The sequence below is a fragment of the Gallinula chloropus genome, assembly GCF_964237585.1.
Source record: "Gallinula chloropus genome assembly, chromosome: 1".
In the NCBI taxonomy this organism is placed as follows: domain Eukaryota; kingdom Metazoa; phylum Chordata; class Aves; order Gruiformes; family Rallidae; genus Gallinula; species Gallinula chloropus.
In genome coordinates this window covers 100,380,693-100,405,948 of record NC_140085.1, presented here as the reverse complement: position 1 = coordinate 100,405,948, position 25,256 = coordinate 100,380,693, and the positions used below count along the sequence as shown (strand labels likewise).

The 25,256-nt window shown below is 43.9% G+C and overlaps 1 protein-coding gene across 1 annotated transcript in view; it reads right to left on the bottom strand.

Annotated features, from left to right (window-relative positions):
• PTGFRN (prostaglandin F2 receptor inhibitor) overlaps positions 1-25,256 on the bottom strand; it is a gene marked incomplete at its 5' end in the record, with an annotated part of 66,167 nt that overhangs the window by 24,226 nt on the left and 16,685 nt on the right. The window contains 4 exons of the mRNA XM_084277342.1: positions 2,589-3,014; positions 7,338-7,721; positions 10,979-11,398; positions 12,249-12,614. Of these exons, the coding sequence (XP_084133468.1) occupies positions 2,589-3,014; positions 7,338-7,721; positions 10,979-11,398; positions 12,249-12,614 (1,596 nt within the window). The remainder of the gene's footprint in view (positions 1-2,588; positions 3,015-7,337; positions 7,722-10,978; positions 11,399-12,248; positions 12,615-25,256) is intronic.

Here is a 25,256-nt window from a genome sequence, read left to right as displayed (position 1 = left end):
TAGAGGATACCATTTCTTTTTTGCAAAGAATTCCATGAGTATCCAAAGCTGACAACACCAGATTAGGAAACAAGCACCAATTCTGTGTTCCATTGCAAGTGGTAACTGTGTTTTAAATGCAGGTAGTACTCACACTCAAATTAATAAAATTATCTTCTAAACTATCAAACCTTTCTTTTGACAGAGCCTGTCAAAAAACAGTTCCTCTCTTCACCCCTTTTAACTGATTGGAATTTGTACTCTAAACAAGCAAAAAATAACAATATAATTGATGGTCTTCATTTGTGAGGTGAGATAAGGATGCTTTATTCGTCCCCTTGACACAGGAGAGAAGAAAGAAGAAAAGAAACAAATCAGGCAGACCATGTCAAAAACAGTGATCTATGATAGTGATAGGCTGCATTTGCAACGCTGAGTAAGCAGAAAGACATGTGAGTATTATTGGTCTGAACAGAACCGAATAGAAAAAGATAAAAAACTCAAGTTAAAATAGGCAAACATACAACTTATACAACGCAGAGAAAGAGGACTTTGACATCTTCCCATGTTTACATTTCAAAGAAAGGCTTCCATTTTCCTGAACACCCCTCTGTGCTGACTGACCCACAGACACAACAAAGCCTTGCTCAAAAAAAAAAAAATCAGAAGAACCTTTTTCAAGGTGGGATTTCTATGAAGTCCTCCCCACCACCAAGCACTGCTCTGAAGTTAAGATGGACAATGCAAGTAATGAAATAATTGGAAGAAAATCTCTATGTAGGCAGACACAAGCTATCCAAGGAAGAGGCAAATTTCTCTTCTCTCCTTAGGCAAACACGTGGGAGCCTAGCTGCTTGCTTTTATAAGCACTGGGAGCAGTTAGGGACTCAAATCACCAGAGATACTTGTCAAAACATACAAGAGCAGAGGCAGCAGCAGATTAACTCCTTCATAGTTGTTGGCTACAGCACTGGGCTCACAGCCGAGTCTGGAGCTCACAGGAATTGGATATGGCAGGGGACACAACCCGCAGAGAAAGGCATCTGGGGCTTGAGTGCTGAAAGAGCATGGGGGAACATGAGGCATGGAAGGGAAGAAGGAGAAATCAAATCTATGTATTGCCCCTCCCCTTCATATATAAATAAGGCATGCTTTCTCCAGGAAGATAATGTATTTGTAGGAGAGCTCACTTTCATATCATACAATCCCCCAACTCCAAGTTTTGGCAACAAAACGTACTTTTCAGCATGGGGACTATAACATTTAGATTTGTGTTGCAAAATTAGCAGAGTTTTTGGAATAAAACCAGAAACAAGGGAGCATTCACACCTGTCACGATTTGTTTTCCCTCGGAAATGTCAACACAGGCTGAGACTTTTCAACTCCAGCTGGTCTCTCTGGCTGCTCTGAAGGCGATGATCCATCGCGCGTGCAAGCACAAGCGCACAACACACACTCTGTGCTGGGGCAAAACAACTCAACTAATTGTGACCAGCATTCAGCATTAATGAGAGGTCTCATTCCTGCTGGAGAAGTCGGCTTCAGCAACAAAAACGACCTTTCTGTGGGCCACAAAAAGGTCTCGGGACAAGGGGAGTACCACTCAAGCAGCCCACCATTTCTCTCTCCACTGAAGCAGAATCACAGCAGAAGGTCTTTCCAATTCGCTGTTCAGGGATTATCCCCAAGCAACTTTAAACTGATTTCAAACTACTTGTCTCTGAAATATAGTTCTCTGCTCTAAGTACCTGAGCTGGATTGTTTAAAAAAACAAAATAAAAATCTATCAGGTTAAACACAGCTTAGCTAAGCACAGATTTTTTTGCCAAAGGCTTTACTTCCCAGGTTATCCTATTCCTTCTATCCCTATCCAACAGACCTTCTTGCATGACCTCTCACCTAAGCCAAAACAGCATCACTCCAAAAGGACACCCAATATACATACACCCATTTTAAACAAGCATGAAGCTTGTAACTCTAGTTTCTAAGAAATGCTCCCAGAGTCAGTTCAAATACTGCTCAGAGCTGTTCACATCTGCCCAAAAAAGGCCTGGACCCAACTAAATCATTGAATGACTTATCTCAGCTGCCCATTTATTTTTGATACTCTGGAAGTATTATGCCCATGAACTTCCTCATAAGCACCTTCTAAACACGGGTTTGTAGCAGAGAAAAAAAAAAATGTTCAAACTGCCAGATAGGGAAGACCTAAAGCAAATGGCATTTGTCTTCTCACTTCAAGACCAACCACTGCTATCAGTAAAATGCATCCTAGAGACACCAAAATACCCCAAATCATGAAAGGGGTGCAATAACCCCAGCATCACTGCTGGGTGCCACAATGACAACCCAGGTCCTGGAACTCTGAGCATAGGTTGATTGATGCATGTCTGCTTTACACTTCTACTCCAAACTGTTGCATAAAACTGGTAAGTGCTGTTAAGGAGTTACCTTGCTCCACAAAGACGACGCTTTTACAGAAGCTAACAGTGTTTTTTCAGAGACCCATTTCCAAAGCCCATTAGCAGGCCTTCTGGATGCAAGCTTACTCAAGAGAAAACTATCTCAAGCCATCTAGGTCTTTCAGCAAAGAGATGCAAGGTTCTTACCTTGTGTAGCCCAGAAAATGCTGACAGGTGCAGATCTCACATCTTTGCTCTTTACCCAGGTGTTGTTGCGGTGCCTGCTCCACGCAGAGATGACACAGAAGTAATCCCCTCTGTCACTTTCTGAAGTCCACTGGATTCGTAAACTGAAGGTGTCAGCATCTTTTTTAGAGAAGATTATTTCCCCATTCTGAGTCCGCTCTCTGCTCCTGTCCCCAAGCTGTAAAGTCCAGTCTGCATCCATCATGGCCAGGAGTTCTTCTGCCGCCACATCATCACTGCGCAGGCGCTGCCTGTAGTACCAGGAAACTGTGAAGCGGATGTTGGCTTCGGTGTCCTGGGCATTTGTGATCCTGCAGCTGAGCTCTGTGGGGTCATCTGAAAACTTGGGTGTTTTAGATGCATTCAGAAACACCTCATAGTCTGGCTCTGCAGAAGAGGAAACCCAGAGGAAAGAGGTTAGAATCTACAAGCAGGAAGGAGAAAGTGCCAGAGTTTATTAGGAGAAGCTGCTGACTTCAAGTGTCCAGTCTCCGAAAGCACCTGAGGTAAGAGCCCTGCCAAAATACATGTGCTTCTTATAAGACCCAGGGACTTGGACTCCAGCTCTCAGGCTTGCACCAGGCTGACACAAGTATCCTTAAGACTACATTTCCAAACAAGACCTTTTGTTTTCTATGTCTAGTCAAACCATTTCAAAAAATCAGGACTAAAATCTTGTTGAGGAAAATCATTCCTTTCTTTAGGCCTGGCTCCAAGAAGTCCCCAAGTAGGTTCAGTTTCAGCCCAGCCAGCCACCTTCTGTACTTGTCCCAATGCCTAAGGCAGATGTTCTCAAGCTTTGGACTGACCAGAGACATCACATTTCCCCAATTCCTCTCCAGGATAAGATGCCATTTCCTGTCCTGAAATGCTTTCTTTTCCACTTTTCCACAATTAACCATCCCATCACGTCTCTACAAAACCCCAAAAACCACCAAAAATTGAATACCTCACCCATCCAGACACCAACACCAGGGGGCATGGGTACTACCATTGGCACTGGTTACAGGCAGCACAGCTAGCTGTGCATAGCACATTTCAACAGGCAGCATAATAAATATTAAGTAGTTTAAGAGTCAATGATGCATAGATTAGAAGAGCTTCACAGTCTGGAGAGAGAAGCACATGCTGCACAGCTATAAGGCTGGAATGCCTCATGCTTGAAAAGAAGTGCCTGAAATTCATGGGTTAAGAACGGGGCTGTTGTATTTAAATCTGAAATAGCTGACTGTCCAGAGCCTAAAAGCGATAAGGCAGCCGCATGACTATTTTCTCTCAGACTGCAGAGATAGTAAAGGAAAAAGATTAGAGAGAGAACCTCACACCACTAAGGAAATACATATTTATTTACTAGTGTTGGAATATTTTTCTGTCTTGCTGTCTACTATAATTCAGAAAAAGGACTAGCTTTCCAACTGTTCGGCCAATACTCATCACATGGCTTTTATATCCCAAGTGTATTCAGTGCTCTATATTTATTTCTTGCTTTATGTTTTGTTTGGCATTTTGCCCACCTAGAAACAATTAACTGAAGCTATAATTGGGACAGAGAAGGCAATCCAAGGCTAAAGCTTAGGCTTAGCTCACCAATGAGCCAAGATAATAAAGCATCTTAATAGAATTGCTGCGCAAACTGTGTGTGCACATGCACTTTTGGACTTCAGATGCAGAAGATAAAAACAATGGCATCAAGCAGGCTAGAGGCTCCTATGTCAGCTTGCAGGAAAGACCTCTCATCATTCAAGTGCTCTGCACACACTGTCCTTGCATCTAGCAAGGACAAGGGTATTAACACACCCCAGACACTACAGAGAGTCTAGTGACACTGATGGTGGGTTTGTGCAGTGTTAGGTAATACAAGCGTAAAATTACCGTTTACACAAGTCCATAGTACCTACTACCAGTGAGCAAAAAGTACAGACTTCAGTGCATTTTCAGTAGAAGGCAAAATAAGAGGAAAATGCACAGATTTCTCTGCTGCAACCAAGGTATAGGTTATTAATTGTGACCAAAACCCACTTTTGGTCTAAGTCCTGATAGATCCTACAACTACACGCCCATTCCTGTCCCATTCATGAAAAACTAGCCTTCTCCAGAGCCTCATACTGCTCATGCTCTGCAATTTTTTTATTCCCCTTTGCCCCCTCCGTCCCTTCTCCCCCCCCCCGACAAAAGAAGGCATTCCAGACCAATTAATATTTTCATAGCAACAAAGACTGTGAAAGCAGACACTCTTTCCTAGACAGCAACACAAAAAGGAGAAAGCTGCAAGAAACTCAAGTGCTTAGAAAATCACTTCAGGTTTGCTTTATCTGCGGGCAGGGGAAGGACTGCTAAGAAGAGTTTTGGCTTTGACAGCACCACTCCAGATAGGCGCTTCACCCTGACAGACACTCAGACAGAGGATTTAGGAAGAATAAAAGGCTGGCTGGATAAACCTCATTCCTCCACTCTGTCAGCTGTCAAAGAACAGCCTCACTGACAGTTCAATGACTTAATACTCCAGCAGCTCTTAACTTCCATTAAGGAGGAGGGGCTGGTGAATTCTAGATGCAGCTGAAAACCTCAAATGCTGAAAATTTGTTGTACTTTCCCTTGCCCTAGCAACCAAGCATCTGCTGAAGAGCAGATTATTCTTTCTTGTTGCCAAATACTGCCAGATTGGAATGGAAAGGCTGAAGAACAGTCCTAGAGGCACGAGCACTACAGGAGTACATGAGCACGTAGTGCATCTGTGCACACGTGCACGTGTGTGCGTGCGTGCACACAAGTGGGGGGAGGAAGGATCACTCACAAGTTCAACGTGCCATTGGAATGGCTGAATGAGGACAGGAAATGAAGACATTCATCACTCGCGCACTTCAAGCACACATTACCAGTACGCTGGGAGACAGCCACGGCTCAGCTGCTCTGTACAATGCTGAAACACTAAATTTAAAGTCATTCTCACTGGGGTTTAACCCCGTGACACAGCTATTTATTTCTGAAAACCAGGCTCTCTATATGCTCATTCAGTCCTTTTATATTGGAGGAGTTCTGCCTTTGTAACTGGTCAGTACCACCAGTTTCTGATGACAAGAGGCTCCAAACAGGTACATTGAGAGGGTTCAGGCCCAGATGCTTACATCCAAAGCTGGGGACAAACACCAAGTACTACTGCTCTGCCAATTGCCCCCCAGTTCACATCTACATTCACTCATGCTTCCAACACAACTGATACTGCATGAACTTTAGCAGGTGTGGATAGATGTCGTACCTACAACATCCTGCAACACCATCCAGAGTTTCATTGCTCCTAAACTGAAGTTATTCCCTCCTCAAGATTAGGATGGGTAGGTTGACATATCTAGACCTATCCCTAAAATGACAGGCTTTATAGGTTTTGCTGGAGTTTTGTGTTAAGTGTTTCTCCCAAGTAACTTTGCTTCTAAGGATATTTACATAAAGAGAGATCTCCAAAGCTTAAGAGAGTTCAACTGGGATAATGCAAAGCAAGAGCTTTACAGTCTGCAGCATGCATATGAGACAGTGGATCTCCAAAACTGCTTTGTTTTGGGATGAGGATGTAAGGAAAGATACTGTCATCCTGCTCTTGTAGGCCAGGTAGATCTGATAAGCCCGTTGAACCTCTTATCTACAGCTTCTGTTCCTCATTCAGTCAACAAGTCTGAAATGAACAACTATTAAACACAGCCGCTTCTAACCTGTCCCTTGCAAAAAAATGTGGGCATTGGTAGTATGAGAGCTGCAAGAACAAATAGGAGATTAAGGAAGGGGAGACTGAAGATCCTCACATTTCTGTTTAAGTAGATTTCCACCCCCCACACACTGATGTATTAAAAAAAAAAACTTTCTGTAGAAATGCTAAAGTAACACAGAAGTCAAAACTTCAAGTGCACAAATAATACTTTGCTTGTCCAAAAGGCTAAAAATCTACTCTTCTCTAGGACTGAATGATGAAGAATGCCCCACACAGATTGGGTTTTTTAATACTGCAGGAAAATCTGTTCTAGTGGCTACTATGCTAATCATTAGCCACAAGCCAGGTCTTTTGCACTCACTGACACTTATCAACAGCTATGTGGCATGGTCTCATAAAATGGACTTTTATGTTGACAGAGAAGAATATAAAGCCATTCTAAATGTTCCATTCTAAATCCATTGGTAGGATGTGGGCTGTCTCTAGTGATTAAAACAACAAAAAAATCCAACAACTTTGAACACTAGTATTCATTATGAAGTTTCCATTGTAAATAATTTTTTATGGTATACGACTCAAATCAGGGGAAGTATCTGGTATCACTCTGTTCAGAGCTCAGAGAGAATGCCTGTTGCTTGATCAGAGCCCAGCTAATGGTACAAGGGAGGTGAAAGAGGCCAGCATGACAAACGTGCAGCTTCAACTCCTGGAAAACAAGACAGGCTTTTAAGTTCTTTCTCCCAATTGCAGACTGTTCAATGACACCAGAAAGTGGAGCATGGGTGGGACATGTGGCAAGAGAACCTAAACCCCAATAATACACAGGCCCAGAACCCCACAGGATAGATGAGTATTTTTATATGTGAGATACACCTGAACATACAGATGACAGAAGCAGATGAGAGAGAAATCTGTGCAGAAGAGATTCTGCAAGGTCCTCTGTCTTTCCTGACAGAACCAAAGGAAAGAGTGGTACATTACCCATGAGGTCTGAAAGCAGACTCACTCACCTAATGCTGTCACCACCACGCTGACTGGCGCCGATGTCCTCTCCACCACCTTATGCCAGCTCCCGTTGTGCAGTGGCACCCAGACACCTGCTTGGCAGAAGTAGTAGCCAGAGTCTTCCACATCCACATCACGCACCAACAGGCGATAGGAGTTCCTATCTACGTGGCTCAGGCTGATGAGAACTGAATCACTGACGATAGAGTCACGGTCCATGCTCAGCAAAACCTGAGCATCTGACAGGGTATCGTCAGGCGTCGCAGAAAAATACCACATCACCTCCGTTTGGAAAATACCACTCCTATCTGTTGTAATGTTGCATGTAAGATCCAAGGAGTCCCTTTCAGTCACAGACACGTTGCTTGTTGAGATGACCACATCTAGAGCTTAGAAATGAAAAGACAAAAATGTAAACCAAAAAAAAAAGGAAAAAAAAGAAGGGAAAAGAAAACAAAAGAAAAAAAAAGAGTTCACTGTAAGTAGCCCAACCTTCAAACACCTTTTGGATATTGAGTTGCATGACCTGTTACAAGGGAAATACACATCAGTCAAACCAGGGATGCATGATGAGGGCAGGGGGAGGAAGGGCTGTCCCAGTCACTAACTACACATCACCTTCACACAGCAGGAAAACACATGCAGGATTTTCCATTCTCAGAGGAAGGACAAGGTGTTTTGTGAATCTGTCTCAGAAGAGAATGTATCTGCTGAAATCACTAGAAACTACATTAGAACTTAACTTGGGTTTCTGATGAAATGGTTTTAAGCTGCTCTAAACAGAATGAGAAGCAGCCATGGCCATGTTGGCGTCCTGACTGACCTCAGGTGTGTTCCAGAACAATGAAATGGAAGCAAACAGAAGGCAACAATAACTCCTTGTGCTGCTGACTGCTCCATTACTGCCCTGACCAGCACACTCTAGAGACTTTAAATGCCATTAGCCATTTAAAACACATTTTAACTCCTTCAATGACCATTGAATATTTTTAATATACATAGCATGTATGGTCATAGTCAGCATTCAAATGGGACCTTCTGCATTCTCTAGGTCACCAGGCTGGCCACAGCTTTCTTAAAAGAAAGCCATAAGGTGACAGTATCAAGACCAGGAGTACAAAAGCTGGCCTTAGTTACTGGTGTGAGGTGAACAGGGAGTGCTCTGTGTGTTGTTTGTAAACCTCAGCACAAATCATTCACCAAGTTACCTGGCCACCACATCTCTTCACTTGCTCATTCCCTCCTTCTGCACTGCCTAAAGATTGGAGGCACAGTGCAGCGCAGCACCATTCCCACAGTGACGCAGTTGCTCTCACTGAGGCCACAGACAGGGCTGCTACAGTGGCTCTTCTCAGCAGATCTACAGCCAAGACCATGAGCAAGAATATGGACTCCTACCTTAAACAGGCAGCTATGTCTCTGGTATAGACCAGAGACTTCTGTGTAAAACCATGATCTACTACAAAATAGGTACCCATCTGTAAAAGCTTTCTAGGATTATCATCAGGAGCAAGAGACAACATGTAGCAGCCAGAGCCAAACTGAGCAGCCAGAACTATTGCCGATAAAACAAGCAATACTCATCTCACTGCTCACCACCTGATAGCACAGAGCAGTCAAACTGAGCAGAGGGTAGCAAGCCCCACCCAAGCAGTAAAGCAGAGTCCACTGTATGATGGGTATCTCAGAGCTTCCCTCATTGTCTTATCATGGGATTGGCATCAGGAGGAAAGCCTGGTTAATTTAACAGGCTAATACCAGAACATAAAGTAAGACTCATTTGCAAGGTTAAGAGCAGCATTTCTCCAGGGAACATTTCTGTCTTCATGAAATAGTGACAAGCATTCAGAATCTGGCAGTAAGTACATGCATACAGAGCTGCCTTTTTGGTTACAGACATGTATGAAGGCCTCAGAGCTATGCACCTGTGGTGCAAGGCTCTATTAAAAAGAGGCATCCAGGAACAATGTTGGGCCCACAGATATAATGATTTTAGGAGATGAGTGATGGACAAGTAGACAGAAGAGCAACAACAGAAAAAACCCAACTCCACAGTTATGCAAGTAACCTGTGCATGACTTAAAATTAGATAATTCATATATCTTTAAAACCCACATAAATGCTTGTTTAAATTTTCTTTCTATGAGTTTAATCCCACAGTCTACAGCAGGTGAGAATGAGCAAAATGCAGTAACCAGGCATACAGTCTACAAGTCAACTCCATTTTGGCATGCAAAGTGCAGAGGTTTAGCATACCAACACAAGATGTTCTTTAAGTCTGACTATGGGATATGTGAGTAAAAAGTTCCACATCATCTTACTTATCTCATTTAGCAGAACTAAAAAAACCTTCATATTCATGACAGTGCAGGTGCTGCTAATGACTGCGCTAAAAACAAAGGCAAAAAACCTCTAAACACCTCCCCAAAACATAACCAGACACTCAAGCTACATTAAAAAAAATGCGCTACTACTGTACTACCCTGTTTTCAGCCAGTGATTAAACCCCATCAACTTAAACCAAACTCTCCAAAAGTACAACAAAATCAAGAATTACAGCTCTTAATTAAGCAAGCCCTGCCTCTGCGGAGATCACCTGCAAGCTTTACTGTGTAACAGACATCCTGAAAAAGAGAGGGCTGATTGATCTTGTCAAATTGCACAGGCTAAGTAGTACCAGCATCTAAGTGATCTAGCCAAAAAAACCCCAGCAGTTCTGGGTTCTCCCTGTAGTGATTAAAGGATTACAAAAATGAAAAGATACCCTTTTTGTCTGAACACTTCTGAAATATCATCATAATCTCACATTTCTGAGGGACCATCATCGTCTGTTTTTCCACCCGTTGAGTGAGAAGGTGCATCACTCCCCGCTTTCCCTCCTCCAACTAGCAGTGGTAATCCTAATGCAATTAAGTGCTTAGTGCATCTACTCCTGAAGTGTATGTGGGCAGGGATATTTGGTTATCGTCAGCAAAGCTCTGTATGTGTTTTTGTCTCCTTATTCAAGCATGCAATGATGTGTTTAACAGAACCATTATTGTCCTAGGCCCCTACCAACACTGTGGAACAAACAGACCAATGATCCTGTATCAGTGACAGAACATCACTGGATAATTTGTCCTGTTAAATTATTGCTGCTTTCCTCCTTTCTCTTGATCTTTCTATCTATCTTAATAAACAGCATACTGAGAAACTTCACATCTGTCACTGAATCACGACTCACTTTTGCAAGAGGAGTGCAGCTATTTAGTGCTATGGGACAACCCTATATTAATGAGAAAACAGAAGGAAGGTTTGGGATGCTCAGGAGTTAAATACAGTGTTTATTTAAGAAATATAAAACCCAGAAGCAATCTGAAGTGGACTAAGGATGAGATAAAAGTCTAGGTCTAGGCATCTAAGAGGTTCCAATCAATCCTTCCACGTCATCCCCCTTCTCCCCAAAACAAAAGACAAATTAGGCCAAGCATTTTCTGTCAACTCAGATGGAAGCAGGCCAGCTATCCAAACAGCACTCTGGGTTCTCCTGGAATGCATCCTCACTTAGTTCAGCTTACCCAATTTCTGTTCTCAAAAATATCAAGAGTCTGGATACAGCACTGCTGTAGCTACAAGCTGTGACCCCGGCCCACCAGTTTGCACTCACCAGTCCGTTGGATTGCCACGCTTGCAATCTCCACATTCTTCTCCTGAATCTTCTGCCATGAGCTATCTGCCCCTCTCACCCACTCGCTCACAAAGCACCGGTAGGCACCCCCATCCACGGGTGAGACCTGGGATACAGACAACTGATACGTGTCATTTGCTCCCGTGTCCAAGCGGATATCTCCATTACGGTAGCGCTCTTCATAGCCAGGGCCTGGCTGGAATTTGCCCTCATGAGTCAAAGATAGGATGTCCCGCCACGCTGACCCACTTTTGATCTGCCAAGTCACATGCAGGTGAGTGTGCTCTGGTGAGGTGGTGACCGCCGAGCAGCGCAGCTTGAAGGAGTCACCCTCAGACAGCCTGAGAGACATTGAGGAACGTGCTTTTGAACCACTCAGTGATAAGCCGTCAGAAATCACTATAGAAAAAAAAGAGACACAAGCATCATAAAACAGAAGCAAGAACAGAACACCCACACCAACCAACAGATATGAAGCAGTAAGACTACCACAGAGCAACACCTGGCCAGCCGTTCCTTCCTCCACACAATATATATTCCAGGAACAAGCAAATTCAGCTGAAAACCCATTAAAGGAAGTGCTCCACTTCAAACAAGCCAAGACAAGCATTCCAATTCTTTTATCCTTCCCTTCGCTTTAGTTTCTCATCCAAACATCATCATTCTGACTACTCGCATCTGGAACCATTTTGATTTTCATGGGAGTAAAAGATACTTGAAAAAGAAGGAATAGTCTCCCAAGTAATTACTGAAGAGCCCTAAATGAGAGCGCAAAGCTAAGGCATGACTGCGTATCAACATGCTAAAGGCAAAAAGGAAGATTACCTCCTTCACATAGAAAAATCCCTAAATGACACTAAGTAAGAGAGAGAATTCAGGCTGTGTTTTTTACCTGAAGTTAGCCTCTCTACCCAGAGGCTTAGGGACATTAAACATTTGCAGACAGCTTCAGAAAACCCACTGCTTGGTTTTCCCATTTTTGTTTACATATTTACTATACAGAAAAAAGGAAAATTGTGGTTTTATTGTAAACAGCCTCTCTTCACTTCTTCACCTCACTTGCCTTTGCTGTAATACTTCACAAATTTCAATTTTGGCTTTATGAGAATTAAACAGGAACAGGGAAAAGAAAAAACAACCCACCCAAAACACAATGCTCATAAGTAACAGAAATTGAACAGTTTTAAAGGCAGATCTATAACCAATATAAAGACCAAATTTAAGAGCACACCTCACTCTTCAGAAATACCTTTCACTTGGACCTCTGCATCATAATTTCCCTGAACAGTGGCATCAGTGCTGGGCGTGGAGCACTTGTATCTCCCTTGGTCGGTTGGCTGGATGTTTCTAATCACAAGTTCCACAGCATCGTTGCTGCTCCGCCTCAGTTTGATATCCCCATGGCCCACACGTTTTTGGTACTCCTCAGAGGTGAACGTCGAGTCCCAGGTACTCACTATCCGCACAAAGTCAGTCTCCCGGGAGAACTCCCAGTCAAAGTTCTGTTCGCTGGGTCCATCGTAGTCACTAACGCTGCAAGGGATCACCACCTCCGTGCCCAGCACGCGAATGAGAGGGCCTTTGGGCACCCTCACAATACGCCCTCCGCAGAACGCTACACAGGAGGATAAAGAGAGAGAGAATGCACGGTTAACACAGGGATTCAGGGACGGGGGAGGGGGCGGGAAAAGAAAGAATAAAGTTGGGCACCCCGCTCTGCAGAAAGCTAGAGCTAGTAAGAATGATATTTCTTATTAACATTTCATCTCACTGGAGCAGAAGCCCCAAAACACATCATTTTTAGCATGGGCAATCTTTGTTTCATTCCTTATCTGGTAACACATTGGATAATGAACTACTGAGAGAGAAAAAATCGTAAAGAGAAAAAGAGGGGGGAACCAGCCACGGATCCAGTGGGTAGCAGTTTCTCTACTATAAGCTAAGTGCTAGATAATGTACTTAAACAACACTAATAAGTGGCTTTCATTACTACAGTGAGGGCACAATCTAATCAGGCATTTCTGTAAGTCTTCTGCTGACATCAGTAGAGTTTGAAATAGGAAACTAACTCTCCCTTAGCCCAAGGGCAATAAGAATGGTGAGCTGACATTCTCCAAAATGACTGTAGTCACTTCTGCCCTGAAGAGTCAGGACTTCTCTAACACAGGTGAGCTTCCTTGCCTTCCTATCTGATTTGAAAGGACAAACTGCTTTCAACAAAGTTTGCTTAACAGATTTCTGCAAACACATGTTTCTAGCACACATTGCCTCTTCCACAGAAGTCCCAAAACGCATGAGGATGAGCGGAGCAGGCTCCTCCAGAGCCGAGGAACACGCAGTGTTCAGACCGTGCTTTCTGGGACTGTCACTAGAAAGACAGAACAGCAGCAGCAGTTCTTTGCAGAAGTCTGGCAGAGGGGTATGCTATGCTGCAGGCAAAAGCATGAGCCACTTCAGCTAGCCAGAGGACCTGGCAAAGATGCAGCAGGAGACTTTTCTGGTTGATTTGGCTCCATAGCCCAAAGAATAACCCCAGCAGCTGCATGTGGATTTTGGCAGGTTTTTACTTCCCAAAGGCACAAACTTTTCATAGCATCAACCAGAAAAATCTTTTCAGTCTCCAAACATGAACAGCTGACTGCATCCCACCAGCTCCATATACGTAGCAAAATATTTTAGCAGCCAGGTAGAACAAGAGAAGCCAGAACACTAGTGGACAGGTCTTGCTAAAACCAAGTAGATTGCCATAATAACATCAGAAGCAGCAGGCCCAAACGGTTACCACAGAGGCAAAGCCAAATCTAAACAAACAACCCCCCAACACACAAAGACCCTCAATCCACAACAGCTCTAATTTACCAGCTACATTGGGAAAGTCACCAGCTAGTGACATGAACACCAATACACTTTGAGCCTTCACCTCCTATCACTTGGTACGTCATCTTGCTGTAGATTAAGACCCCACTTGTGGCTCAAAACCATCGTGCCAATAGGCAGCCAGGTGTGGGCAAAGAAGTTAGTCTCATGGAGAGCAACCACCCACTGGGGAACCTGTTACAAAGAGCAGCTTGTCCCCTCCAGAGCAACACAGAAAAGGATGTGTTTAAAATAATTTTTTTTTAAAACTTAAAAAAAAAAAATCAAGATTTCTGTGGCCATTTAAAAAGTACACAAGCAGTTGCACACACTAAACATAACTACAAAAGGAAAAAAGTACATTTTTAACTCCAGTCACAGTTAAGCAAACAGCTGAACCAAGGCCTGACACAGTCTTTACCTCCCCAGCTCATAACTCCTGGCATGCTCGTCACTTTGCAGGCTGTTCACATGTACAAGCTCAGTCATAATAGTCTAATTTCCTTGTTGCCACGACCTTCTGTATTAAACATTAGTATTTCATTAAAATTACTTGTAATGCAGACTGGGGTTAATCTCTTACCCCTTATATCCCTCCAAGGAGACAGTTATTAGGCACCTGATGAAGTGATTGGCTAGTCCTAGTAAGAAAGCTGGACTTCTCTGCACCATTCACACATGAATTGGAGAGAAAAGTCTCCTCTGCCAATGCATTGTTTCACAAGCAGATGTCTTTAAGGACATCTCTCTAAACACAAATACCATACAGTAAAATCACTGATACAGGAAAAATAACCCCGAAAAAAAAATAATAAAGCAAGCTGCAGGGCTCCGATGCACTTCCTCACTGGGTCTTAAATTGCAGCCCCATTCAATCCTTCAACTTATCCTCTTACAGAAAGCACCAACAGCAGCAGGTAAGCTTTAAAACACTGCCTGGCAGCCAAACCAGCTCCCAGCAGACCGTTCAGAGAAGTCAGCTCAGGATGCTGACTGAGGGCGCTCCTCAAGCGCTAACGTCTCCCTAGAAAACGCTCTCCCGAGACACTAAAACAAGGAGACAACGCTGCTCCGCACGCGCCTTCAGCTGCAGACCCACATACCCCGTGCGCTGCACTAATCCAATCTAGAGGTGACAAAGGCACGACTAATGTGGCAAGGGCTCCACATTCGTGTTTCAGATTAGCACTGACAGCTCAGTTTCTTGTCTTCCAAGATCAGTAAAGACCCTTTGACACTAAACGAAGGTAGGAGGTGATTAGCACTTTCATGAGAGAAGGCAGCTAAAGGGAAAGGCAGGCACTCCTCAACAGGATCTGTTCCAAGTCCATACCCTACTTACAGCTGTAAAGCAGTAACTGACCCCCTCCTCGCAGCACAGTCCTGCAAGCAATTCCAGTTTAACAAAAAGTTGGAGGGAGGGTGGTGGAACAGGCTGCAGGAGAGAAGGACAGCCTGTAACAGTTATAACTCTGTGTTTTACAAGCAATAACATTTGTTATTGGTAAGACAACATAGCATTCTCCTAAGGCAGGAAGGAGTACACAGAGATGGTATCACAAGGTAAGGGAATGAGAACTTACTGCAGAGCATCTGCTGTGCCCTGCCCACAGTTAAGGAGGAACACGCACAGGGCAGATGCTCCAACAGTGAGTTGAATTTCTAGGGTACCCAGGAGGCTCAGTATCTAGCAAGCTGTGAATTCAGGGTTCCACCTTTTGTCCTTGCAGCAGTCAACAGCAAGAGTATCCCTAGCTACTAAACAAGGTGTTATGTTCTTTGCTGTACATTAGGGATTAACCTTTCACATAGCAGTAGAAGGAACAGAGCTACAGACATAGTTCTTGGCAAAAGGTGAGCTCCATTTTACTCTGGCAGATAAATGAGTAGCATCTACAAATATTTTAGTCTTGAAGTGCCCTGTGTAACTCATACACACCCCCTCCCTCTTCCCAGAGCAATCAAAGTTCAGCTTTCATCATACCAGAGCTTCAAACTCTAAATTTGCTGGAAACATTTCTTTTTCATGACACCTAACATATTTCACTGTTAATAAAGGTGACATCTTCTTAATGAATTCACTTGAATCCCATTTAACTGTAGAAACAAACAGAGCAGGACAGAACTGCATATGCACTAATGACAGAAAACAACATAAACATAACTTAAACAATTCAGTATTTTTCAGTATCACTAATGCCAAAGATGCATATTTAGCAGGAACTCAGTAACTGGCTTTGCATTGAACATGCCTGAGCAGAAGATTTATTGCTTAAATACAAAACTTAAATTTTACAGAGTTAGCAGACCACCAGATGAATTTGTAATGAACTATTTCCCAAAAGAAAAGTTAATGGAACTTCTATAAGATGATCAGCACACAAACACAAGGGATGAGGCTTGGTCCTTGGACTTATTAGACAGGTGACTGAACTACCAAGCAATACTGGTGCTTTTGCAGGGCTTGGCTAGAAACACCCAAAAAGTGGGGCAACCACAGTGTCTTCACAGCTGCTTGTCAAGCACTTGATTAGATGATTCTCCCAAGGGAATGCATTAAATACTCCACCAGGAACATGGGCAAAACATGGCTCAAGGCAGAATAATAAACTGGGGCCTGCCATATTAATAATAGAGACAAGATAGCCCAGACATTGCTTAGGCAGCACTGAGCTAGTGTTTGTTCCTTAGCAGTGGTCCATGAAATACTTAAATTTATTTGTCCCATAACTTAGATGCACCATCTCATTGCTGTCATGAAATGAAATCCTTTCTGAGAGGACAACAAGGGAAACAGATGACTGAATAGATAGGTTGTGAAGTCAGAGTACATTAAGAAGCAATCCGACATCTTTAGGATAACCATGAAAACAAGGCAGCAAAACTCTGCAGGATCTACAGAACAGGTGACTGTTTTAAACTCAACAAGCTACACAACTCAGAGGAAAGGGATGATGAGGATTTCCTCTTGCTTTAGGGACATTGCTATAGATGAGAAAGGTCTCCTGGAGCTTCATCTTCACACAGGTTTTACATCTGCATATGATTTATGAAAGAACAAGATGAGAAGTAATCTGTAGAGCCACCAACAAGGCTGAGAACATATTATTGTTGCAATGAACACACTTCTGCTTCAGCACTCTTACACAAGGTGCTTCCTCCAGCCTGCGCTAGACAGCTCTATCTAATAAGAAAACATGTTCCCTCAGCAGCCCAGAGAAGGAGGTCAACTCTACATCTGCCAGCCAAAGGAAAATGCAATGTGACATACAGTAGGAAGCCAATTAAAGCCAAAAAAGTAAGAGCTGAAGGAGTAGTAAATTGGCTCAGACTAAGCGCTCGAGCCTCCGCATGAGGAAGACTTAGAACACACAGTCCAGCTCCTCAAGCAAGACAGTCAAGGGAGACACAGCGACAACTTCGCTGATGCCTTTCATCTCAGAAGAGCTTTCTGAACAAAAGGTTGTTTCACTTGCCAACTCAACATTACAATGTCTGGGAAGGAGATACAGCGGCCCTTTCAAATTCACAACAGTTTATGACAGGGGAAAAAAACCACAGTGCAGCCAGCTTTGCAAATGTTGGTAAGGATTGTCCCTCCCTGAGCTCTGGTGTTTATTTTCAATCTAGGCATCACTTCACTGCAGCACTGTGCAAATGAGGGGGTTGAGTAGGGACAGCCTTCCTTCTGCCACACCAGAGAAAAAGCAATGGATTCCTCACCACTGCAGCTGTGCGCTCTGTCTCCTATTCCTAGCAAAATCCAAAATCCCCCACTCCTGTACTGCACTACTCAAGTCTTTGTGATGCATGGAGACATTTTACAAAATGGGGAGGTGAGGGGCGAGGGGGGGGAAACTGCAATTTTTATGGCATGTCCTACACAAATCCTCTTCCTCTGTTTTGAAAGAGAACTGATCAGGCTTTAGCTGGGAGACATTCAGTGACTCTAGTGAGCAGGCAGGTGAGGGGACAGACAGCATGCCACACATTCACAGTGCTCTTCTCTAGGGAAGGAGAACCAAACCATAGCAACATGGGAGACTATAATCCTTATCTCAAATCTTCCCCTTTTCCCCTTGCCTCTCCTCCCCGGTGCAATTATCATCAAGCAGCTACACATCAAGAATGTCATCTCTGACTATCTGGGAGAGAAAGAACAAGTTTGAACAAATACGCCTACAGCATTTGAAAGCCATTCAATACTGTTAGCACAGGGGTTTTTTTAAATATATAACATGATTTTCCTAGAAGTAGCACATTAACACAAGCAGCACGTTGCTTTGGGATTCCCCCCTTTTTAAATGCAGTTCATTACATTTTCTGTCCTACACTGTATGTCTGAGAGGAAAACTGACAGAAATTCCTATTATTCTTCCTAATCACTAAGTACCAGAAATGCAGCTAACTATTGACATGCTTCAGTGGTCTTGAAAAGAAAAAACCCTAAATAAGTGAGATCTCTTACCATCCCTGCTTAACACACAACAATATCGTACTGTTCTCCCCAGTGCAGACAAACACACAGCAGGAGCTGGGATCCTTGTTAAATAAAGTGGTAAACTCTTGCTACTCTCCCAGATTACAAAAATTAGATCCCCCAAGTCAGCAGAAGCAACCCCATACCTTACAACCAGACAGCCTGCACAGCAAGGGAACAAGGGACTCCGTTAAGAGAGAGACCAAATTTGATTCCTTATGTCAAAGCTGTAATTACTACAGTAGCCCGGAATCATCTGAAGCACACTTGGCTCCCTCTGTACCTCACAAGCCAACAGAACTATTGAACCTCCCTGACTGCAACACTCTCTACTGGAAAGAAAAGAAAACCTGATAGATTTTTATGGCTTGAAAGATCTGCAGCATATCATCTGAAGATATCAGAGAAGAGCGAATGAAAGAGTCCATGAGAGAGACATTTACATTGTTCTTTCCCAGGCGGCTGGGATTCTTTTTTTAGATAATGTAGAGCTCTTATCAAAAGGAATTAGCCTGGGTGTAATTGCTTAAAACCCATTATCTCTATCAGGATGAAGAAACGCATACTGCATCTTAAGTGAGGCCTCAGAAATGCTATCAAACTGCAAGGCTGCCGGATTGCTCTAATCTCCGTGCCATCTGAGGTACCTCAGAAAAGCCACATCTCCAGCACTGGGTGAAAATGCAAGTACCTTCCCAGTTGGACTCCATCTATACCATGTGGATTAAGATTCACATGAAAGGATTAAAATAACCTGTTTTGCAGCACAGTAACAACCTGCTGTCTTCCCCATTCACCCCCCCTCACCCATCAGCCCAAGACAAAAAACACTTCTAAGCAAGCCACAAGGCTTTCACGTGGACACAGCTCAAACACAGAATAGTTTGGGTTGGAAGGGATCTTTACAGATCACATAATTTGCAGCCCCCCAGCCACAGGCAGGGACACCCTCCACCAGACCAGGCTGCCCAAAGCCCCATCCAACCTGGCCTTGAACACTGCCAGGGAGGGGGCAGCCACAGCTGCTCTGGGCAGCCTGTGCCAGGGCCTTGTTTCTTCCGTATGTCAAATTTAAACTACTCTCAGTTTAAAGCCTCTTGTCAGACACTATAGGCCTTGGTAAAAAGACTCTGTCCTAGAAGTCCCCTTTAAACATTTTAAGGCTACAGTGTAGCTGCTCTGGAGAAGAGATTCTCTAGGCTGAACAACTCCAGCTCTCAGCCTCTGTCCAAGAGGAAGTGTTCTGGTGCTCCTCTGGACCTGCTCTAACAGCTCCATGTCTTTCTTGTTCTGGGGGCCCCAGAGCTGAACACAATACTCCAGGTGGGGTCTCACAAGAGCAGAAGAGAGGGTCAGAATCACTTCCCTCAACCTGCTGGCCACACTGCTTTTGATGCAGTCTAAGGTATGGCTTTCTGGGCTGCAAGCACAAACTCCTGGCTCATGTCCAACTGCTCTCAATCCATTCCCCCTCCCAGCCTGTACCTTGCACTTGGCCATATTGAACTTCCTGAGGCTCACATGGGTCCTCTCCTCAAGGCTGTCAGTATCCTTGTGGATGGTGCCCCATCCCTCTAGCAAGTCAACTGCACCGCTCAGCCTGGTGTCATCCACAAACTTGCTGAGGGTGCATTTGGTCCCACCATGTCATTAATGAAGATATTGAACAGTATCAGTCTTAACACATAACCTGGAGGAAAATCATCTCTACCAGATTAGTCAGGCAGTTAAGCTAGTCTATAGTGCATCTCTCCATTTCCAGAAGTCCTTCTGCAGAGCTGTTGGGTATTTGCTGCCTTATATGGCTACTTGCCTCAACTCTAGCTGTCATCAGTGAAGAAAAGCTCTCTGACAAACTTCTCTCCCACTGCTGTTTATAGTTAAAGCCTAGGGAGAAAACCACCTGTGCTCAGCAGAAAAACTAAACAGATTTTTCCATGTTTCTTCCCATCCCTTTAAAAAATAATTAAGAAACTCAACACATTAACAAAAAACCCCACCACTCTTTCTCTAACACATAAAATACACCAGCACAGTGGGCCAGATGAACACCCATTGAGTCAGACCTGATCCATTCTGCCCAACACAAGAGTCTAGATGATGATACGTCAGATAAATACATAGTGATTGGCAAGTTCAGATCTGGAAATGGCAGTTGGAAGGCTTTGCTATTAAAAAAAGAGAAGTCAGGGACAATAACAGAACAATACTTCACCATATAAAATACACTATATTGTGTTTCTGTAAAATACATTATATCTCTGGAACAGGCTTCCCAGAGAGCTGGTGGATGCCCCATCCCTGGAGATGTTCAAGGCCAGGTTGGATGGGGCCCTGGGCAACCTTGTGTAGATTCAGGCCTGGAGGTTGGTGGCCCTGCCTGTGGCAGGGGGGTTGGAACTCTGTGATCCTTGGGGTCCCTTCCAACCCAGACCATTCTAAGATTCTGTGATTTTGCACTGCCCAAAAAGGTCCATTTTGGAAAAAACGTCATAGAAGCATCTCAAGAAGGAAAGCCTCCTTCCTCAACCACGTGCCTCTGCTAAGGCAACTTCAAGGGTTGCTCTTCCTATCACTTGGGCTATCCGGAATAAGGCACTGTTCACCCCCAATACCAGCTGACTGGCACCTCTCCCACCCAAGCACACAACCCATTTCAATTATCAGCCTATATGAGCCACAGCAATTTGCAGTAAGTGCTTCTTGCTGTAACCAGATTATTCCTGCTACTATACATAAGGAAGAAACTAGTGAATTACAGTGGAAGCTTGTTAAGGCAGAAGCCAGGTTGCATATGCAGTACTAATTAGGGTTTAAAACACTTACCAGCTGCTGGCAACTCAGACCCCACTGTGCACCACTGCTTCCCAGTCATGGGGAGAGGTATACTGCTGCTGGAAGGTAGAGCAAGGCATACAGCAGGTAGAGGGGAGAGGAGAAGCCAGATAAACCCTTCCCAGCCATGCAAAGCAGAAGGCTAATTTAACGAACAGGCAGCGAACTGTGGCACCATTAGTCCAAACAGAACAAATGTCTAACAGGCAGAGATAATACTAAAGATCGTGTTTTAGATTCCATTGGATGTCAAACAACTCCATCACGTACAATCTCTATTTCCTTTTCATACCACTGACTGACAGTTGAAGATAAAACGCTGTATCTGAAGAACTACTTTTGATAAAGTCTCAAAAAATGCAGCCAGGAGCAAAAGGGAAAAAATTTCCACCACAACAAAAAAACCCAGTGAAATGCAAGGCCCATGCTGCTGCTTCCTGGGTCTCACCTGAAATACCTGCCCTTGCTAACAACCTTCATTTACTTTTCTCCAAGTCTTGTGCAACTCCACTCTGCTGGAGCAGCCCCTTGAGGTTACCTAGTGACACCCGATCCAAAAAGTCCAGGGACTGCGGAAGTGGTATTTAGGCTGCCACACAAGACAGGTGGATTTTCTGTTGTTCTGCCTCAGAAGCAATTTGTGTTGCCAGAGGAGAGGTTCAATATGTTACATTCCAAGGAAAACAGTTGACAAAGCAGTTAAGCCCACAACTCAAAGCTGAAGAGCTAGCACAGTTGGAAGCAGGGCTGCAAATGTTTGCAGAAATGCTGTATCTAAAGTATCTTCACAATTTCTGTAGTGGGGAGGAAGGACACAAGTTAAATAATAATAAATCTCAACTCAAGAGGAGTGCATACCTTTACCAATTTTTTTTTTTTTTTTAAGTCCTCAAACTGGAATATACAGAATGAAAATAATGGCTGCTCTGCAACGTCATTAACTTACACTTATCTCTTCTCTGAAATCTTTCCCAAAGCAGTTGGGGCACAGCAGAGCAGTCTAAATCCATCCACTCTACGCTGCAGTATCCTCTGGGCAGAGAACAGCCATTTTCTTTGCTCTACATGGAATGCAGCACACCACTAGGATTAAACCAAACTTTCTTTGGATTTAGCTGGAGAAAACAATCAGACTAGATGGATCATCTCTAATCTGAATCTGTATTAACTAAAAACATACACTGACTGTGAAAATCCAAGAAAAGACAAGACACCCATAACCCAGACAAGATCACGTTAAACTATAGAAGTGAATATGTTTGTCAGCCAGTGTGATCTTAACCAGGACACAGCACCTCACAGAGGTGAGAAAGATGGAAAGCCTGGAAAAGCCTTTTTGTCATGTTTAAAAGATGCACCTTTAGCGATATCTGTGGGTTCCAAATTATGCATTTAAAGAAAATCCTGGAGTTTGAAGGGTCTTTGGGGATTTTTGGTGGTGGTCTTTGTTGGTGGGTTTGGGTTGTTTGTTTGGTTTTTTTTTTCTGGGGGGGTGGGGAGTGGGGGAGGGTGGAGAGTGGGAGGCTGGGGGGTGGATTTACCTGCTTAAGTTTGGTGACACTCATCCACCACAGTTCAACCCAATACTACATCCATACATCCACACCCAACAAAGACCTGTCTAAAGTCAAATTAAGTCTAAAGCGGATCAGAAGATGAGATTTTAAAAAGCCAAATGCCTCCATAATCCAGACATTAATCAATCTTAAACTCCACTTCCCTCAAAATTGGTTTTGGGGATCATTTAAAATCTCAGTACATGAGACTAGTTTCCCAGCAAGCATTCCACTGGATGAGCAAAGACATCTCACAGGCTTCAGCAAAAATGGCAGCAGAGCAAAGCCTGATTACAGAAGTCTGCAGCCACAATGCCAAACAACTCAACACACACATCAGGCTCCAAGACTCTCTGGTTGAGATCCTGAAGGACAGCTTCACTCTGCATCTGCTCTTGTGAGAGACTAGAGGAGGAGATGGCTGGGCAGGCAGCAAGGCTGCTGGAACTGCTCAACAAGGCAGCATATGGCACCAGCCCACCTTGGCTCCACACTTGACAATTGATTTGCAGCCATAGGAGCCAATGGAAGGATGGATCTCAGTGTAGAGTAATCCTTTTCATCTGTAATTTAATTACCTAACAGTCCTATCTTCACCATAAATAATCTCCAAGTGGCCACATTAAAAATGCCAGCAACAGATGCACACAGAATGGGTGCTAGGGCATGGGAGCGAGTGCCTGTGTCTCACCAGCACACGCAGGTAAGCGCAGCACTGCAGCCATTGCCAGCTCTGTTGCTGCAGAAGACGGACAGATTAACCGACAAGACCAAACTCACACGGTAGAACACAAAGATGAAAACAGAAAGGTAAGTACAGCCAGGTGAAGAAGACACAAGCGAACACAAAGCAGACAGCTTGTGCTCTATCAAGTGGTGCCCTGTAGCTCATGAGCCCCCCCCGAGGACTTCATTTGGGCACCTACACCAACCACCATATTCATACTGCTGCCTGCAACCTGGAAAACCAGAGTCCAATGTTTCCCAACTCCTCCTCTCAAGGCTCGTAGATCCAATTAGCACTCGAAAGCCAATTTCAGGTCATGCAGAGCAATACTGTTTAGTATGCTAATCTCTGTGGAGCCGGCAATGTTAGGAGGACAGACATTTTTCTCCTAGACAAGAAGGAATTCTGCGCATGCGTTCACACACAGAGTGTGATTTAAGAGACATCAAGGCTCTTCCTCCCTTAATACAAGATTTACATAACTAATTCTGTAATTGAGAACAGGACTGCAAGGTATTTACAGTACTTCTTGCTGCTGAGCTTTTATTATTTACCATGGCACTGATGATGAGAAACACTCTTGCCCCAGAAAAGGCTGCTAGTCTGGTCTCTGGCACAAAAAGAACGGACAGACAAAATTACCCATTTCAGGAAGAGACATTCTTCATTACAGTATTATTTCCCCTCTTGCAAAGGAGAGGGTCAGTAGTTCAGGGGGGCAAGAGAAGGAAAGAAGTCCAGATAAGAAAAAGATGGGAGGTCAGGGACATAAAACTACATCTAGAAGGCACACAGGGATTCCGGTCAATGTCTTTTAAGAGGGTCTGTGTAACCCCCACACAGACTGTTAAATAAGATTACCCCCAGATGGGTCTGCAAAGCAGCTGGCTTTAAAACCAGGCATGCCACAGCACTCTCTATTATTCGAAAGAGACAAATGCCAACAGAGACAGCTCTGGAAACACAGGAAAAAGCTTCAAAAAGCATTCAAATCAATCTGGTTGCTTCACACTAAGACTCACGAAAATTGAGAATAAGGTATTAATTAGATCAGTAGATGGAACCCAAGACAGGCTGCTTATTTACTTCACTAATATTTAAAAAGCAAAAGAGCTCCCCTCACCCTCCCCCATCACACAGGAGTGCAAAACCAGCACCGCTGTCTACTTCAGCACCTGGCACACCCCAAAGGGAGGAAAGCCCTTAAAAGGCACTCGGTGCTGAGGCCCTACCAATCATACCATGCACATTTTGGGGTTTGCACTGGACCAGGTTTGGTGCTGTGGACCAAAAAGCCAAGGGCAGCTGAAGCTGGGCAGATACGCTCCTAGAGCGATGCTTCTGGCTCAGTCACATCCAAAGGAATTCTAATTGCATGCTCAGGTTGCTCCCCAGCAAAAAGCAGTGTGCAGAAAGTGGGACAGCAGAAGACTCACCTCAGAAATTAAATTCTCACCCCAACTAAAATGGTAATGAAGGTGCAGCCTGTGTGCTCCAAAAGGATACTTAAAGGGCTGTTCACATTTAACCAACTTCAGTGTGGAAATGGGAACTCTTCCCTAAATCACAAGTGTGAGCTGAGCCATGAACAAATGTATGGCTAGGACATGAAACCCACCCGCATTTTGCAGTGATGCTTATCCCTGCTCAATAAAATTAACAGCCAAAGTTCTCAAAAAAGCATGCAAGAGTCAAAAATTTGCTGGCATTCACTGCCTCCAAGAGCTTGAAGGCAAATTAGCTGTGTAATTAGCTGTCCATGCCCCTGAATTCTACCTCTAGAAAGCTGTTCTCACATGTGAA